General features: G+C 50.6%; 1 protein-coding gene across 6 annotated transcripts in view; it reads right to left on the bottom strand.

Moving 5' to 3' along the window:
- SMAD7 (SMAD family member 7) overlaps positions 1–17,693 on the bottom strand; it is a 28,488-nt gene extending 10,795 nt beyond the window's left edge. The window contains exons 1-4 of one of the 6 annotated variants that reach the window (XM_075076962.1): positions 17,402–17,692; positions 15,879–17,299; positions 15,277–15,330; positions 10,001–10,075 (exon numbers count right to left, since the gene is read on the bottom strand). In XM_075076962.1, coding sequence (XP_074933063.1) covers positions 10,001–10,075; positions 15,277–15,330; positions 15,879–16,389 — 640 coding nt within the window. In that variant the 5' untranslated portion in view covers positions 16,390–17,299; positions 17,402–17,692. Of the gene's footprint in view, positions 1–10,000; positions 10,076–15,276; positions 15,331–15,878; positions 17,300–17,401 lie in introns of all 6 variants that reach the window. The other 5 variants (XM_075076964.1, XM_075076963.1, XM_075076965.1 and 2 more) reach the window with 5 other exon arrangements.
- Positions 17,694–18,104: the final 411 nt, after the last annotated feature.

Here is an 18,104-nt window from a genome sequence, read left to right as displayed (position 1 = left end):
ATTATGAAAACTGTTTAGCTGGGCTGGCATTTGGAGCATTTACTGCATTCCTGCCAATAAATTCCAGTCCCGGATCTGATGGAAAAGGCTTCCCCCCCCTTTCCCCTCCCTCGCCTTCATTCCTCCTGGCTTTCTTTACAACCTAATACCCTGTCGACGTGGGGCCAGGGCCTACTTAGGGGGGGAAAAAAAACACCCAGCGCCAGACTGGAGACAGCATGCAGACTGAAAAAGTTAATCATTACTTCTGTCTGCCTTCATAATCTAATCACACCTATTCCTAAGAGCAGGCGGTGAAGCACGCTCGCGTACAGGCAGGGTCACCGCCCAGGGACAGGCAGACAGACAGCATCGGCCCCTACCCAGTTAGGGGGCAAGCAAGGGATGGACAGACGGATGGCGTTCACAAGCCTGGCCATGCCCCATGCCCACACCCCTCCCCTCGCCTCTCACTTTACTCTGGATTAATAACGCTTAGCAATTATAGAGAATATTACATTCATTAAGGAATTAACCCTCCCGGCGCTCCAGCAGAGTTGGCACCCCCCTGGCAGAGTTTTGCCCTGGGCTATAAAACAGGGCAAGTTGGCAGCACCCAGATTAAAAAAAACCAAACCAAAACCAAAACAAAAAAAACACACACAAAAAAACCCAAACCAACAATAAAACCCAAAAAGCTCCTTGTGCTCATCCCACCACACTTTTGGTGGCAGCAGCAAAGCCATGTCCCAGATGGGGACCACACCGCAGCCAGTGTGGCATCACCAAGACCCAGCAGCATCCTCCCACAGGGGGAAAAGCCCAGGGGATTTGGGGTATCACCAACACCCAGCAGCATCCTCCCATGGGGGGCAAAGCCCAGGGGATTTGGGTCTCGGCACTGCCGCTCGGCAAACCCAGTACCATACCGGCTGCTCCAGAAAACAACCTTGGTGCAACATCTCAGGTGTGTCAAGGCTTTGTGCTCTTGACACCTGGGATACATTTTCCATGCTTGGCTGTGACAAAGAACAGGAAAACTATGGGCCTCCATGTATGAAGATTTATGGTTTTTTTCCTTATAATGAGCTAAAGTCTCAGCCCGGCTTCCAAATAAAATGAATTCATCAGTTCAAATGCAGTGATGTAACTTCAGGCTCCTAACTCCTTTTCCAAATAAAACTCCTGTTATTTGATTCCTACTTGAAGGATGATTTTTATGGAGTTATTTACTCCACCCGCTCTGCCCAGGAAGGTGCCGGCAGAGCCCAGCCATGGGGTCACCGGCAGCCATCCCACATGGGCGAGCAGCACCCTGTCTCACTGTTTAATTTCTCAACTATTTTGCTATTTTCCCTCCTTTTCCACTCAAAACCTCACCTTGCACACCAATGTGCAAACAGACACACAACCCCCCCGGTGTTATTTTGCATCGCCTGCTGTGAAGGGGGCTCCCCCTCGGTGGCGATGCCCAGCAATTTTTAGCATCTCTAAATTCAACCCACCGGTTTCCATCACCAAAAATCATCGGATCCAGAGCCAACTTCAGCAGTTGTAAAAGCAAAGGATGTTTGGACTTTTACTACCTTCCCAACACTCGAGTTTCTCCGATGCAAAGCCAGCCCTTATTGATGCAACGCTGGCGGCTCTACAAACAAAATCTTTTCAACCCATGTATTTTTTTAACCTATATGTATAGGTTGAATATATTCAACATATTCATTATATATCTATTATATTTTATACATTCAATATATATATCAATATATATCAACCTATATTCACACGCCATATAATTCAATATATAGAGAATATATTCAATATACTGAATATATCTCTATATCACCTATATAACCCACATACATTCAACCTATGCATATATATAACCATCTATAACATTGTTTATTATGTACACATACAGATACGTATCTGCAATGATGCTCCAAAGGCTTAACAGCCTGAGCGGTTCTGAGTTACTCATTTAATGGAGAAATCTGGTTTTTTTACCTGCCCAGGTATTCAGGGAAAAGCCAGGAAAGCCCACGGGAGCCAGGGCTTCAGCCCAAAGATGGCTCGCCAAAACCAAGCACCCCACCAGGCATCTTACTTCATCCCCAAGGGAGGATGAGGAAGGACCGCAGAGCTGGGTACCCACCATTGTACATGGAGAAACATCACCGAGAGCATCACTGGGACCTCCTGCAATCACCTGTTGTGCTTCAGCATTGCCAACACAACCCAACTGGGGAGCTGAAGCTGTGAGGTTTTTTATGCAGCAAGGTTAAAAGGGTAGAGAAGGGCTGAGCCAGCTCTTACAGAGTGGTTTGGTTTTTTTTCCCCCCCTTGCAAGTTAAAACCAAGATAATGACACTGGGTGGGGACCAATTTGAAGGGCTGAGCAGCCAAACCAAAATTAGTCTCCCAGCCAAGAGCTTCTTAGGCCTCACAGTTTGGGGAAGGAAGCTGAGAAAAGGCATGGAAAAAAAAAGATCCCATGGGAAGCTCGAACGTCACGTTCAAGCAAAGGTGACCCTGCTAGTCAAATATTTTTCAACTTAATAAAAATAAAATAAAAGTACTAGAGTAGCCTCCCTCAGAAAAGTGGGGCCCATGGAATGGGTTCTTTTTCTCCTTTTCTTTCTCCTTCTCCCCCAGCACTTTCTTTCCTTTCACTAACAACTATGTTTTCTTGTATTTTTTTTTCTTGGCTCTTTCCTCATAAAAGACTGATGTAATTTCCTGTCTTGTCCCAATGTTTCCTGTTAATTAACAGGGTGAAAGTTATCATCACATATTTAAATGGCTACCCAAAAGAGGGGAGGGGAAAAAAAACAAGGGAAAAAGAAAAAAGAAAATAAAAAAGAAAGGGGAAAGGGGTTAGCAATCAGCACGTCACATCCCCAGTAAAAACCCTCTGGAAAAAGCTTTTTGGAGCTGATGGCTCGAACCCATCAGCAAAGACACCCCTGCTAAGGGTGGCTCCCGCAGCAGATCTGTGCACAGGGGATGCGAGCCCCCACCCTTCCCTGGATGGGGATGGAAAAATCCCTGCAATGCTTGCCCAGAAAAATCTCTTTTCTTGCATTAAAAAAGTAAGAGAAAAGGGAAAAGGGAAAGGAAGGAAAATAAAAAATATATAAAATAAAATCCGCAGAGAAAGAGGCAGCCTGCAAAACCCAAGATGCTGCTTTATCAAAAGAAGTTAAAGACTTAAAACAACCCCAAACCAAGGGGCTAATCCAAAGCCGGCAGGCAGAAATCTTGCAAGACACCAAGGTCCTTCCCTTCCCTGACTTCAGCCCCATGCAGGATCAGGCCGCTCATGCCCTCCCGTTCCTCAACAGCAGCTGTGACGCAGCTGGTACCCCAGCGGCACCGGAGCCAAGCCAGTGGCCTCGGCACACCAACGGAGGGTAAAAAAAAGTGATTTAGGCAAAATGCGAGGATGGTTAGAACAGAGACCGTGCCTCAGAGGTTAATAATAACTCAGCACTGAAAATAAACTGGAAAGGAAGCTCCTTTGTGACAGTAGGCAGGCGGCCAGGCTGCGGCATGGGTCATTCAAGCTGGCCGGGAACCGTGGTGGGGCTGGCACCCACCCGTGCCTGGCCCCGGCCAGCACCTGCCATCCAGCCCATCACCCTCCTAAAGCACTCAGGGTTCAGGGGGCTCCATACACCCCATTTTCCCCATGCATCCTAAAATGGGGTGTAACCCGTTTTAACCCAGCATCGAAGTTTACGGTCTTGGCCGCCACAGTTAGAAATAGGAATCCCCCCCATACCAGCAGCAGGGAAATGCATGTGGCTAATGTTACTAGTTCCTCTAGTGTACATGATACCTGCTGGCAGACAGTGGAGATGGAAACGATGCAGCCCACATCCCTGCAGCCCAGGACTGCTCCTCTACGAGTGTTTTTGTCTGGTCAAGTTTTAAATGTCCCCAATGATCAAGTTGCTGGCACTAACTGGGACATCTTTTGGGAGTGGAGCACCATTTGAATCCCTCCCTGGCACCCTAACTTCCAAAATTCATCTTTTTCTCCTCATTCTTCCCTAAAAAGCACCAGGCTGTGGGATAAACCCCAAACAGTCCCCATCACGGTTCCTACCATGAAGGCTGGAGAGCTGGGCCGAGGGCAACCTCATGAAAGTCAACAAAAGCAAGTGCAAGGTCCTGCACCTGGGGAGGAACAACCCCATGCACCAGTACAGGTTGGGGGTGAACTACTGGAAAGCAGCTCTGTTGAGAAGGACCTGGGAGTGCTGTACAGGGCAGCAAGCTGACCCTGAGCCAGCACTGTGCCCTTGTGGCCAAGAAGGCCAACGGTATCCTGGGGTGCATTAAAAGGAGTGTGGCCAGCAGGGCGAGAGAGGTTATCCTCTCCCTCTACTCAGCCCTAGTGAGACCACATCTGGAGTGCTGTGTCCAGTATTGGGCCCCCCAGTTCAAGGACAGGGAACTGCACAAGCAAGTCCAGAGGAGAGCTACCAAGATGATCAGGGGACTGGAGCATCTCTCTTATGAGGAAAGGCTGAGAGACTTGGGTTTGCTCATCCTGAAGAAGAGAAGACTATGGGGGGATCTTATCAATACCTATAAATACCTAAAGGGAGGGTGTCAGGATGATGGGACTAGGCTCTTTTCAATAGTGCCCAGTGACAGGACAAGGGGCAATGGGCACAAGCTGGAACACAGGAAGTTCCAGCTAAACATGAGGAAAAACTTCTTTCCTGTGAGGGTGCCAGAGCAGGGGCACAGGCTGCCTAGAGAGGCTGTGGGGTCCCTTCCCTGGAGACATTCAAACCCCACCTGGACACAGTCCTGTGCCCCCTGCTCTGGGTGTCCCTGCTCAAGCAGGGGGGTTGGACAAGGTGATCTCCAGAGGTCCCGTCCAACCCCTGCCATTCTGTGATTTGCTGGTGGTTGGGTCGTCTTCTGCATTTTATTGTAGACTGCTCTCAAGGCACCATTTGGCTGGGAAAATCCGTCAGCACCCAAAAAAATTAATTTAGTGGAGCTGTACAGGAATGGATTGGAACATCTGGCATTTAATGGGGGGAGCGCCTCTGCCATCTTTTTTTTTTTAAACCCATCCTAGAAGGGTATCTAGGAAAAGATGAAAAGGCTCTAGAGCACATAAAAGTAATTATTAAACAGGTCCTCTTTGCTTTGGGGGGATTTTAATTAGCTAAGAGCCAGGAGCTGGGAGGAAGATGCCCCCAGCATCCCCACAGCAGCACAGGGGCTATCCCTGCCATGTCCCTGGGGGATTCCCCACTTGGCAAGATCCCCCTTAAAAAAATACCCCCACAGGGCCGAAGGAGCTGGAGTGGGCAGCCAAGCCAAGAGCCCCAGGGTCAGTGCCAAGTGCCGGCTCCCTCCTCCCCACTGGCCACCGTGGTCAGATGATGTGTAAGGCGAGCTGGGAGGCTCCTAGTCTGGCAGTCAGCCTGTTTTGCTCCAGAGGCTCCAGTGCTGTCACCTTGGCGTTAACCCCTGATAACCTTGTCCTTTCCAGGACAGGATGGTGGTTTTTAGGTAAGCTGAGGGGGGTGTCATGTCTCCAACGAGGCTGGGAAAGGGTGCAATGCCCTGAGGTGCTTAAAGCAAATTAAAAAAAAATATTAAAAGGACACAAGCTCAAAAATAAACCAAGAATGAGTGACATCAAAAAAAAAAAATTCCCAAGTAATTGTTTATCCCTGGGACAAATATACAATCCTAGTTCCACAGGAAGATGTCTCAATTTCAGATTATAATAGGATGCCAATTTGTAAATAAAGGCATTTCACAGGAGGTTATAAACTCTGTACTAGAGGGAGGTGAAAGGAGGGGGGAATGGGAAAACACAAGCAGGACTCTGCCGGAAAAACCACTTGGGATCCTGTTTACATGGCAGGGAGTGATGGGGAATCGCTTTGAGGGACGAATAGCTCTGGATTTGGACAAGGTGCTTCTTCCCTGGCGAGCAGATACCAGCGGGGATCAGAGGCATAGTGAAACATTCCCAGCCTGCCCGCGATTTTGGAATGAAATGTCACTCAGCCCAGCGGTCCCTTAAACCAGACAAGGTCCCACCGCAGGGAGACCTGGGGCAGGGAGTGACGCTGATGCTTCTGCAGCCTCTGGAGTTTTTTTTCCCATCTTTTCAGTGCAAAGGAGTCGGGAGGAAGAAACTGAGGCTGCGCTTGCTCCAGAAAAGCCTTGCAGGTCTCCCAGCCTCAAGCCTTGCAGGGCCTTGGTCCAGCACCCACCAAGCACCATCACTCAACATCCACTGGCTCCAGGAGACCCTGGGGTGGCTGACCCAGGGTCAGGGCAAGTCAACAGGTTGGGCTGAAATCTGGGTAAACTCTCAGGTTTGGTATTTTATTAATAACCCCTACAAATAAAAAAGCAGCAGAGGTGGCGAGGACACAAGCTCATCTTACTTTCCTTCCGTGATGGGCTTCTTGGAGAGCTTTGCTTTTCAGCAGATCCAGTACCAGTCACCTGTCCTGCAGGAGAGCCACCTTCTTGCCCACCATGGGCACCACAGCCTTCCATCAGCCAAGGGCCACAAGCCCCATGCCACACATGGGTCAAGAGGGAGATGTCCAAGGCTGGGTGGAGAACATCCCATGGAGACCCAGCACCAACACCTCACTTCTACCCTCAGAGCACAGCCCCTCCATGGGTTGTACGGGAATTCAGCTCCCACCGATCAGATGCCACTGGACCACGGGCCGGCCACCTCCAGGCCCTCCAAGCATGGCTTTGCTTGTTTGAAAGAAGAGTCATCACCAAACACATCTGCTGGGAACAAGCCAGCTCAAAATATAGGAAAAACACCCTTTGCCTCCTATTTACGGAGATTATTTTTATCTGCAATGGGATATTTTTGCTTTTGTCTTTAACCACATCGAGGATACGAAGGACCTGGATGGGTAATACCTGAGCACAACCATCTCAGTGGGAGACACCATGAGTGAAGAGTCCTGACCTACCCACAGAGCGACCACCGAAAAATAAAGATATAATAAAATTAATAAAGGCAAGAATATGGAAGCAAGAGCCAGCACCTCAGGGGAGCGAGAGGTGCATCAGCCGGAGAACGGATGTCTGGGGTAGAGACAGTGGAGGTGGGATGAGGACACCAGCGTGGTGTGAAGGACTACCCAATATTGTATTCCTGGACCAGGAAGGAGAACAGAAAGCGGAGGGAGGGAAAGAGCGACTCAGATCAGTTATCCCAAGGGGAGAACACTCCCCATACATCCCCCCCAGCCATGCCACTCCCCCCCCACATCCTCCAGCGCCTCTGGTATCAATCAACGAAACTGCCTTCAGCCTCCAGGAGGAGACTGCTACCCCAGCAGTGACCAGACCTGAGACTCCTCATCATCAAAGGATCTTTACGGAGAGCTGCAGGGCACTCACTTCCATGCCCTTTTTAATGCTCCTCTTGCCATCATCCTCTCAACCCCCCCATGCAGTTTCTCTGCCAGAGTAGCTGTGAACCCCAGGCTGGCCCCATTCCCAAATCCTCAGTGCCAAGAGCAATCTGCCTCACTAAATCCTGCCCTTCCAACTTCCAAACATTAGGGCAGGTCTAGTGACTTTGAACACCATTACTACACCAGCACCCACTGCCCATCACTGGTGACCAAAACCTATGGTGCTACAGGAACCTACCACCACCACCGACCTGTGATGTCTTCTTCCTCAGCCTCCTGCTCCAGCTTCCAAATCTACCAAAATTAGGGTGGGTTTTTTTGCTTTTCTTAAAGCCATCCTTTCACCAAGGAACTGCAAATCCACTGTATACAGCCCTGGTCTGGAGGAGATAAGAGATGCTGGATTCTCCACCCAGCATCACCGATCCCCATCTGCCCAAACTTAAGTAAGACCAAGCCGAAGCACTCCCCATGTACCCCGCCAATAACTCATTAAAGCCCTCTTCAAATAGACTCTTCTGCTAACTAAAATATGCAGGGGGGTTAGAAAAAAAGAAGAAAGTGAGCTTTGGAGGATTGCTGCAAAGTGCATTTATTTTCCTGTCTTGACTGGGTCTCTCCAGTTGGGAATTTTCAGCACTGCGCTTCTCCGCGCAGAAGGGAGATGCCAGTAAATCAGAGCAAATTCAAAACAAATGCTCTTTCATGTGGAGGCATTCGGCTTTGTTTCAGAGCTTGGGTAGCTAACTGTATCCCTTCATGAGTCAACTCTCCTATCAGCTCCTCATTAAACTAAATGGCTACAATTACATTTGGGGAGGAAAAAAGAGCAGTTAATGATCGTAAAAGGTTCTATTTCCAGGCTGGGGGGGGGGAGGGGAATGGGAATGGACAGCCTTTGATAAGGAAGACAAAACAAAAAATCCAATCCAATGAAATAATAAAAATAAAGTAAGTTAAAAAATGCATTTTCAGGAGGAAACGTGCTTTATTTTGGGGAGGATGCTCTATTAAGGAGCTGGGGCTCCCCTTCCCATGGCCCTTCGGGAAGCACCAGGAACAAGCCGTGTGATTTCCTGCAGCCCAAGCCCCCACCTCCCACCTTCCCTTTGGGAGCAGAGCAGCCAGACGATGTTATCAATAGGCTGAACCCTACAGAAAGCCCCCTTTTAAAAGCGAGTACTTCCTTTGCTTATTTCATGTGGTATCCTGTGGAACTGAACTCTCTCCTCCCCTCTGCAACAGGTGTATTTCAGGAGGAAAAAGAAAAAAAATCTAACATCCTTATTGTGTTGTTTTGCTTCTTGTCTTTTTTCTTTTTTACAGTCTCTTTTTTTTTTTCCTTCCCTAAAACTATAGGCTCCAATAGCAAAAAAATAAAGACAAACCCAACAGTCTTCTGCATTTAAAAAAAAAAAAAAAAAGGCAGTGACAAGTTTCTCTGCTCCCTGTCCCCCTCCATTTGATTAATTCTCATTAGGGCCTTTGAACAAACAATATGCTCCCCTCTCAAATAACAAAGGGGATATATATTACACCCAAAGAAAAGCAAACAAGGCTCACTTAAAGACATCCACACCAAACACAATTTCTGGAGAGAGGCAGGGGCAGATGCATGCACGTGTGTGGTCACTGCCGACCTATTTCTGAAATTCCAGTTTCAGGGCAATGAGTAAATCATAAATCATGGAGACATCCCTACAAAGGAAAGCACCTTCAGACATCAGCAAGTACATGCAGGTACATGGTTTCAGATGCTTTAATCCCGGTAGTGACAGAGCCCAGCCACAGAGCTGGCCAGTCTGGGTTGGGAGATGAGGCGCTGGAGACGTCACACCTTGGAAAAGGTGTTGGGTTGGGAGATGACCTTTAAAGGTCCCTTCCAACCCAAATCAGTCTAGGATTCTATGAAAAGCCAAAGAGGGGTGGGGAAACCACCTTCTGAACCCTCATCCCATAATGGCACCTGGAGGCTGAAGGAGATAGCAAACAGGAAAACAAGAGAAATCATAGAACATCTCAAGCTGGAAGGGACCCATAAGGATCATCGAGTCCAACTCCCTCTGCAACGTCTTCTGCAAAAAACCTTTCCTCCCTGCCACCACAAGCCTCACATGAGATATGGGATGCTGGTTACCCTACTAGGAACAAAGCCCAAGCATGGCTCTGGTCCCAGAGACAAGAGTTGCCATCACCAAGTCAAGGAGAGCTTGATGCTTACTCCTTCTGCACAACCGCACCTGCTCTGATAATCCATGCATCCGAACAAAAGGGTGGCCAACATCACTTCACCTTCCCCAACACACCTCTTCCTGCCTCACTCCAAAAATTAACGGAGCGTAAGGCTGGAATTCAAAGGAAATATGGGCTTTTGGTAATGGAGAACCTTGCCTGGGATTTCAACACATCCTCTGCATGAGAGGTACACAGCTGCTACTGAAACAAAATCTAATTCCCCCTTGGAGCATGCCTTTCTTAATGACTCACATCCCCAAAACTCCCCAGCATCACTTCACCTTCCGTCAGGACCCTCAGTCAACGCAACCCGCAGCCACAATCAAGGGCAACAACAGATGTCTTACCTGAAAGCCCCCCAGGGGCTAGACAATTAGTTCCCCCTGTTTCAGTGGAGGAAGGCACAGAGTCTGGACAATCTGCTGGAGTGGAGGAAAAGAAGGAAAAGAAAAAAAATCAGTATATAGGCAGTTCTTTGCAGGCTCCCAGCATTGCCGCGAGTAGAACACACATTCCAAAGGGTTTAGCAGGAAGCGATTACTAATTGTCTGCACAGAGACAGTAGTTCATCAAGCATCCACCCTAACCCGTTGCCTCAATCAAGGCTGCGTGCTGCACTTCATCACCAGTCAACACTGATTATAGACTGGCAAAAAATTACAGACTGGCTGCCACCTCTCTGGCCAAGTCACCAGGTAATGAGATCAAGGTTGTCGTCATTCTGATGTGAGCTCCCAAAAATGCTTAAATTGTGCCTTTACACACCCAATTTAGTCAACACCTGTAACTCACTGAAATGGGAACTGAAAGGGAAATGTCTCATCACCGCCCTTTTGCGGCAAACGGTCTATCTTTGAGCTCCCCTGCTCAATTTTTGTCACCACCAGCTGCTGGCAGATCTTACACCCCACTGTCGCCTCCTGGGACAGGTGCACAACTGGATCTACTCCTCCATGCACCACCGAAGGGCAAGGGCAGGGTAAGATCGGCTGCCCCTTTAGAGATTTCTCCTGATGCATGGAGGTGTTCGAGCTCAGAGTTTGGACCGTTCCATCCCAAGCCTGCTCCTGCAGATGACAACATCCAGGAGCCAACACCAATCCCCTGGTCCAACAGGCAAACTCCAGCTTTTCAGTCACTACCAGCAGGGAGATAAGCTCAAGGACACTCCATGCCTGAGAAGACCCATGAAGTTCACACAACCTTCTGGTCCTCAGCAGGTGCTCGGGGACTTTGAGTTTCATCAGATTTGGGCTCCCTAATGACATCATTTTGCTCATGGCTGTATCTCAAAGCAAGGGCCACCACCAGGAGAGCCAAGATAATTTTCTCCCTACTGATAAAGTAATTTTTCCAGATTTCATCCTTGAAATCCCACTGAAAAAGAAACTCCTGTCTGCATAACCTCATTTTATCAGAGTAAAGTAGAAGTCCTAACAGGAATATACAGTTTAACAGGATATACTTAATCAAACAAAAAACAATAGGGGAGACAGGAAATGGACTTACTTGTGAAATACTGTATACAATACACTCTCTAAATGCCTTGTCATGCTTTCTATACTTTAAAGACAGATGCTTTTTCTTTTTTTAACCCTTTCTAATCCAGACAGAAGATTCCCCATGCCCTTTCCCCAAGATGGCTTCAACTGCTTGGGCTACAGATGCTTTCTGAACACAGGCTAGACCACCCTGCCCTGCGCTGGGCTCCATCTGCCCCCAGTTACAGCTACCTGCTGAGTCCCTGTGGGATAAAGGATATAATTTTGTCCTTCCCATGTTGTCTTACTCTAGGGATCATACGTGACCAGGTCCTCTGTTAGCACACTGGACAGGATGGCAGGAGAGAATCTTATCCCGACTTAAAATGCATAGCCCTAGCAATGGGGTGATGCTGGCATTACAGCAGCGCTGCTCCAGTTTGACTTCGGATCCATCTGCCATTTGGCATTTCTGCACTGAGGCTGAAAACAAGGACAGATTCGGAGCCTCCCTAAACAGCTGGACCACTCCCTGATCCACACTACCCATCAAAGAAAAGCCCAAGTGTACTTTGTGACTTACAGCTGTCAGCTCCCTTCCCATGTCCCATCATCCAACAGCCATCTCCCTTCATCAATTAATTACCCTCTGAAGTCTCTTTAGAGGACACAGAGCTGATGCACCTCAGGTCTGGACCAAGCATGATGGTTGGGTGGGGGATAAGCCCAAAAGCAGGACCCTCCTGAGCTCTCTGCTCTACACATGGCTGGTTTCATCCTTGCACTCTTCTCATCACCCACAGATCTGCCAAGGGCTCTCAGGCTTGTTTTATTTACAGCACCAGAGAGGTTGTAGGACCAGAGGTAGGATCAAGCCAACTGCATGTGAATCTCCTCCCAAAACTGCCTTCCCACAATATAAAACCATCGCGGAGACATACAATTATTCCCAGTGGCCATCAGCCCAACCTTGCAAGGTGCCAAATAGCTCCTGGAAGCTGCCAAACCTCCAACTCCCCTGAAAGCCGGTGCCACAGGAGGGCATTTGGCTCTGCAGCGACATCTCAGTGGGTTTCCTGCACTCTCATACTCCAGCACCACCATGAGTAGCCACCCAGGAGCACGATGGACACAGCCGCTTGCAGCCCCTTGTCCCACTTAATGATGGGTCAAAATATCTGCTTGAATTATTTGGGGGCACCACTATCCACCTTGCTTCCAACACAGCTGCAAGTGGCTGCTCCTGCAGGGTTATCAGAGATGCTGAACTCCCACATGTCTCCAGGACTGCAGGGTGAGCCCAGCCCCACACAAGCCACTGTCACCCATCCCTGCAACTGTCCCGGGTAAGGAACAGGGAAGGTCCTCAAGTCCTCTCCCTGATGAACGAGCAAACCAGCCTGGACTTACAGCCTTCCCACAGGTAACCCAGCTGTCAAGGGCAGATCTTTCTGCTCTACAGCAAGCGCACAAATACCAGATCTATTCTACCAACACACAGCCTGACATGGCATTTCACTGCCTGCAGCAGAGCCCCAGCTCCCTGTCCATCCCCACTTTCCTCCAGCCAGCAACACAGCCTGTCTCAGTGCCCATCACCTCAAAAAAAAAAAAAAGTAATCCCTATTATAATGGTTTTAAACTGAAAAGAGGGTAGATTTAGACCAGACAGAAGGAAGCAATGTTTTATAATGAGGGTGGTGAAACATCTTGGCCCAGGTTGCCCAGAGAGGTTGTGGAGGCCCCATCCCTGGAAACATCCAAGGGCAGGCTGGACGGGGCTCTGAGCAACCTGATCTAGTTGAAGATGTCCCTGCTCATTGCAGGGGGATTGGACTAGATGGCCTCTAAAGGTCCCTTCCAACCCAACCCATTCTATGAGTCTACGATCATGGGCACTGGTATTCCTGTCTGTCTGTCCATATGGAGCACTTAGAAGATGTAGCACTAAATACTTAAATATTTTTATTACCACTATTACGCTTGACAGAAAAGCATAAGTTTCCTGCTGGGTGCATGCTCCCAGCTCCACTGGCAGATGCAGTTGCCCAAGTCTAAATGAAGGCACCGTGCCCACCCAAGGTCCCAAGGGGAGAAGATGGCTCACATGTACCAGCCAGGTAAAAGACTTCACACCTTCCCATCATCATCTACTGTCCCTCTTCCATCCAGCCAGCCCATGGCAAGCAATCCTCAACATATGGCTGAAAAAATACTGCAGATGGCACCGATGCTGGGATGGGAAACCCTCAGTCCCTCCACAGAGGAAACGCTGAGAAACCCTGAGCTTGCAAAACCCACCTGCAACAACAGACTTCCAGGCTCCGCTTGTGCCTGTCGCGGCCCCGTTAGTCAGAGTTCAACTGCCAAATGGATTTTTCTTTTAAAAAGGAAAAAAAAAAAAGGAGGACTTTTTGGTGAGTAACCCAGTTGTTTCTGTGTTTTGATGGGCAGCGTTAATCACTTCCTATTGGCCGATAGGAATAACTTTTCCTTTCGAAATGGCACATTCATGTTCTGTGGCTTTTCTGTTTACACACATTTTGCTACCTTATGTCAACACTTGCTAATGAATAAATATATCACTCGGCTAACTGAAAGTGAGGTCCTGGCAGAGGCAGATTGGATGTTTAAACCCTGCCAATAGATTTATCCTAACATCTTTACAGGAAACTGAAGGCAAGCTTTAACCCTTCTCTCCTGCAGCTCCAAACCCCTTGGCATCCCACGCCAGGATCATCGTTGGGTAGAAACAAAGACGATAAAGGCAAAAATATAAACTTTTGGGGGAGCATTCCCCAGCAGGGACACAGTTGAAACGATGCCAACCTCACCCAAACCCACAAAACTTTGCGACCCAGCAGACCCTCAGAGTCTATTATGGAATAACCCTTCAGCATCCCAGCACGTGCTCAGGATTTTGAGCCTACTCCCGATATCCCTCTTTCATTCATGAGCCTTTATCTCCTGTTTTTTCAAGCCAAGATTTCATGCTTTGCAACCCAATTGCTTGTTATACAGCTTTGCTTATTTCCACAAGCCATAAAAGTATTTATTAGTGTTTCTTAGAGGGGGAAAAACAACAGTCCAGCCTGCAAGGGAGTTAGTGGGCAGGATGGGAACCCACAACAGTTCCCCCATGTGTCCAAAGCAACCTCAAGTTTGGCGTTTCTTTAGTCCTGAGAAACTGAAGAGCAGCAATTTTACAGAAACTGCTCTTTTGGAGAAGAACAACAACAACAAAAAAGATTTTATATTGGCCTTCAGAAATACATCTATCTTTGCCATCCTGCACCGCTGTGCCCCTCCTGCCTGCTGTGACCGAGAGGCACGACCACAGAGCCTACCATCTCCAGCCACCACTCCAGATCCACTAATCCTGGGGGAGCCAGGAGCTGCTCCTCCCCAAGCACCCCATTTCCGATTCTCCCCACCTCTCCTCCTTCTTCCAGCCCGATTTATCTCACACCCGGTGAGCTCGCTGCCAAGCAAGAGTTTATGCAGACAACCACAAAAGAGCTGGTGCCAGCCTCAAATGGGCTTCTCCCCTGGCAACCTGACATTCAATTACAAAGCAACAGGCATGCAGAGCGGTGCTAAAAAATAAAAAAGAACTAAAACCAAGTAACTTTTCAACCTTCTTTCCTCATTTTTTCAAGCTGACAAGGTGGGATTAGGCTCCCTGAAAACACAGAAGGATTTCTACCAACTCCATTTGCCAAGTCTCATTGGGACTCCCAAGCTGTCAAGGAGATGCTAGCCCGAGCTGTGCTAGATCCCAACCTAAATCCCTGCAAATTCACCCAGGAGTGCAGGAGCAAGCAGCACCCCTGCCATTTACAACCGGAGCCCACGGTTCTCTTGGCTTTCCAAGTGACTTGAGCAACAAAGGCCTGTGCTGCATTGCAATCCCTCCTAAAGTTTCCTGCCAGAGTTATAAAATCCTGCTTTGTGCAGGGGGTATCATCTTAGATAAATTATGTTAATTCTTCCAGGGGGTATCAGAAGGTACAGAAGCACACAAGCAGCCCAAAAGCAAAATGCGTCGTGGTGTAACAAAGGCAGGGGACGTTCCCCCCCCCGCGAAAGGGACTCTCTTCCCATTTTTTTATCTGCAGGCTGCATTGAAAAAGTCCACTTACCAGTTGGTTTGAGAAAATCCATTGGGTATCTGGAGTAGGGTGGAGGGGGAGACTCTGGAATTAGAAAAGTAGAGAGAAAATAAAGGCAGAGCCATGAGAAAGAAAAAAATGAGAGAAAAAAAGATAGGAACTTATGATAACAGTGGCATTCTTTTAGCAAAACTGTTTGTCTTAGCTCTGGGGGTTGGAGGCAGGGCAGCGAGGCGGTGATTGCCTTGATATTTAGCTGTCAGATAAACAAAAGGGGCCGTCTGGCGCCAGTCTCCCTGCTATCTGCCGCTCGGGCTGTCTGATCGGGGCCTCCTTGGCTCGGCGGAGCCGCGGCAGCGCCGGGGCCGGCTGGCCCCTAATCCCCCGGCACCGAGCGGGGACGGCGGGGAGGCAGCGCCGCCCCGGGTGCGGGGCTGGGGGTGTCGGGAGGCTCACCCCCCCCCCACGCCCCCCCAAATTGGAAAAAAAAAAAAAAGAAACACGGCACTGCAAAGTTTTTCTGTTGTTGTTGCGGGGGGTGTTTTCCAATCTGAAAAAAAAATAAGCTGAGTGGGCAGGGAGCCGAGCGGGGCTGCACCCCCCGCCCCCCCCCCGCCTCCCCCTCGCCTTACCTAGCTCGCAGAGCCGGCTGAGGTGGTGCGGGTTGCAGCAAACGAGCTCGGGGTGAGCCTTGCCGTAGGATTCACAGCAACATAACCGCTTCACTTCGGAGCAGTGCCGGAGGTCGGGCCAGCGGAACACCTTGCAGAGCAGCACCGGTAACGGGTACCAGTGCTGGCCCAGCCGGGAGTCGGCCTTGGCGGGCAGCAGCAGGCAGGGGGTCCGCGCCCCGCCGCGGGACTCCACGGCGTGCAGCAACCCTTCCAGCTGCCGCTCCTTCAAGCGCTTCAGCACGGCGTGGGTCAGCGCCTTCAGTTCCGCCTCCGCGCCCGCGGCCGCCCGGCCGCCGCGGCCCGCCTTGCCCGGGCAGCACCCGCGCCCCCCGCCGCAGACATGCGCCCGGGCCTCGGCCGCCGCCGCCGCCGCCGCCGCCTCCTCCTCCTCCTCCTCCTCCTCCTCGCCGCCGGGCGCACGGCTCCGCCAAAGCCGCCGAACGAGCACCGAGCGTTTGGTCCTGAACATACGGGACGAGAGGAGGGGCCCCCGGCTACAAAACGGGCATGTCGTCCGCCGCGCATGAAGGGGCCGGGAGCCGAGACGCGGCGGCGGGCAGCGGCAGGCGGCGGGCGGCGGGGGGAAGGCGGCGGCGGGGCCGAGGCGGGCTGTGGCATGCGCCAGTCTCCGCGCTGGGACCACAAGTCCCGCCGCCTCCCGCGGGGGGCTGCGCCGGCCCGCGCCTCCGCCCGTTGCCAGCAACGACGACAACCAAAAACAATTTAAAAAAAAAGGGGAGAGGGAAAAAAAAAGGGGAGAGGGAAAAAAAAAAGGGGAGAGGGAAAAAAAAAGGGGAGAGGGAAAAAAAAAGGGGGGGGTTTGCTCTGGTTTTGCCCAAAAAAGAAAAGAAAAAGTAAAAAAGCCCGTCTACAACCCGCAGCGCATCGGGCGGGGGGAGGCGGGCTGAGGTGGTCGGCGCCGCGCCGCCCTGCGCGGCTGCGGAGCGCGGCTGGAGCCGCCGGGGATCCTCGGCCTCCCGGGGGCCGCAGCTCCCATCAACCCGCCGGTGCTGGGGAGGGAGAAAGGGGGCGGGGGGTGTGTGTGGAATGGAGGTTGGGGGGACGGAGAGACGGGATTGATGGGACGCAGGGCAGGATCGAGAGAAAAAAAAGGCAAGCCAAAGTGATGTCTGTTAAAAAAGAACAATAAAAAATTTAAAAACCCAAAACACCAACCCTAAAATTTGGACGTCGGTTTAAGCATCTGTCACAAAAAAAAAAAAAAGAACAAGCGCATCCAGAGTGTTGTATCCCTTTTTAAAGCCCAGGTCATCCTGATGCGGGGTTTGGGGGGTTTTGGGTTTTTTTTCCTCCTTCCCAAAGATTTTAATCCGCACATGCACACACGCACGCGCACACACACAATCTTGATCCGGCTGCTAGGAAAAGAAAGAAAAAGGAAAAACAAAAAGGCGAGTGGGGCTATGTCCCCCCCTTTCCCCGGGAGAGCCGGCACCCTCCTCCCGCACCCCGCTGCTTACATGGGTGCGGGGGCAGCTCGCCGGCCGCCCTCTCCGTCCTGCCGCCGCGTCTGTCTCGGTGGGGTTGGCTTTTTTTCCCTCCTCCTTCCTTCCTGCCTTCCTTCCCCTCCTCCTCCTCCTCCTCCTCTTAGGTTTTTTTTCCCTTTCCCTCCTCTCGGTGCAATCACGCTCCTTCCCCGCACCGGCGCCTCCGACTTTCTCCTTGCAGCGAAGGGGAGCCCCGGGGAACGGAGCCCGATAGCAGTGCGGTGCCTGAGCCCTCGGCCGGCCGGCTGGCTCCCCCTCCCCGGCGGCGGCGGCGGCGGCGGCGGCTCGCAGTGCGCAGCCCCGGCCCCGGCTCCATCACGTGGGCGTCTAGACACCGTGTCGCTCCGGGGAAAAAAAAAAATTATATTTATCTCAAACTGTCTTGCGTAAGCGGCGGCTCGGGTTGCTGGAAAGTTGTGGGTCTCCCGTTCTCCCCCCCCGCCTCAACCCATCTCCACGCCGCGGGGATGCACCGGTAGCACCCAAGGGTGCTGCCCCTGCCACCCCGCAGAGCACTGCATGGGTGCAGAGCGGCCGGTGGGTCTCCCCAATCCCCCCCAGCACACCCCCTGAATCCTGGGTGTAGTGGAGCCGCTGTAGCTCCCTCTAAATATTGAAGTATTAAACCCAATCCAGCCATTAAAAAAATTAATTAAAAATATATATGATTCAGGGC

This window comes from Phalacrocorax aristotelis, chromosome W (assembly GCF_949628215.1).
Source record: "Phalacrocorax aristotelis chromosome W, bGulAri2.1, whole genome shotgun sequence".
Classification (NCBI taxonomy): Eukaryota; Metazoa; Chordata; class Aves; order Suliformes; family Phalacrocoracidae; genus Phalacrocorax; species Phalacrocorax aristotelis.
Note: the sequence above shows the minus strand (reverse complement) of the source record. Positions and strands in the feature narration are given on the sequence as shown.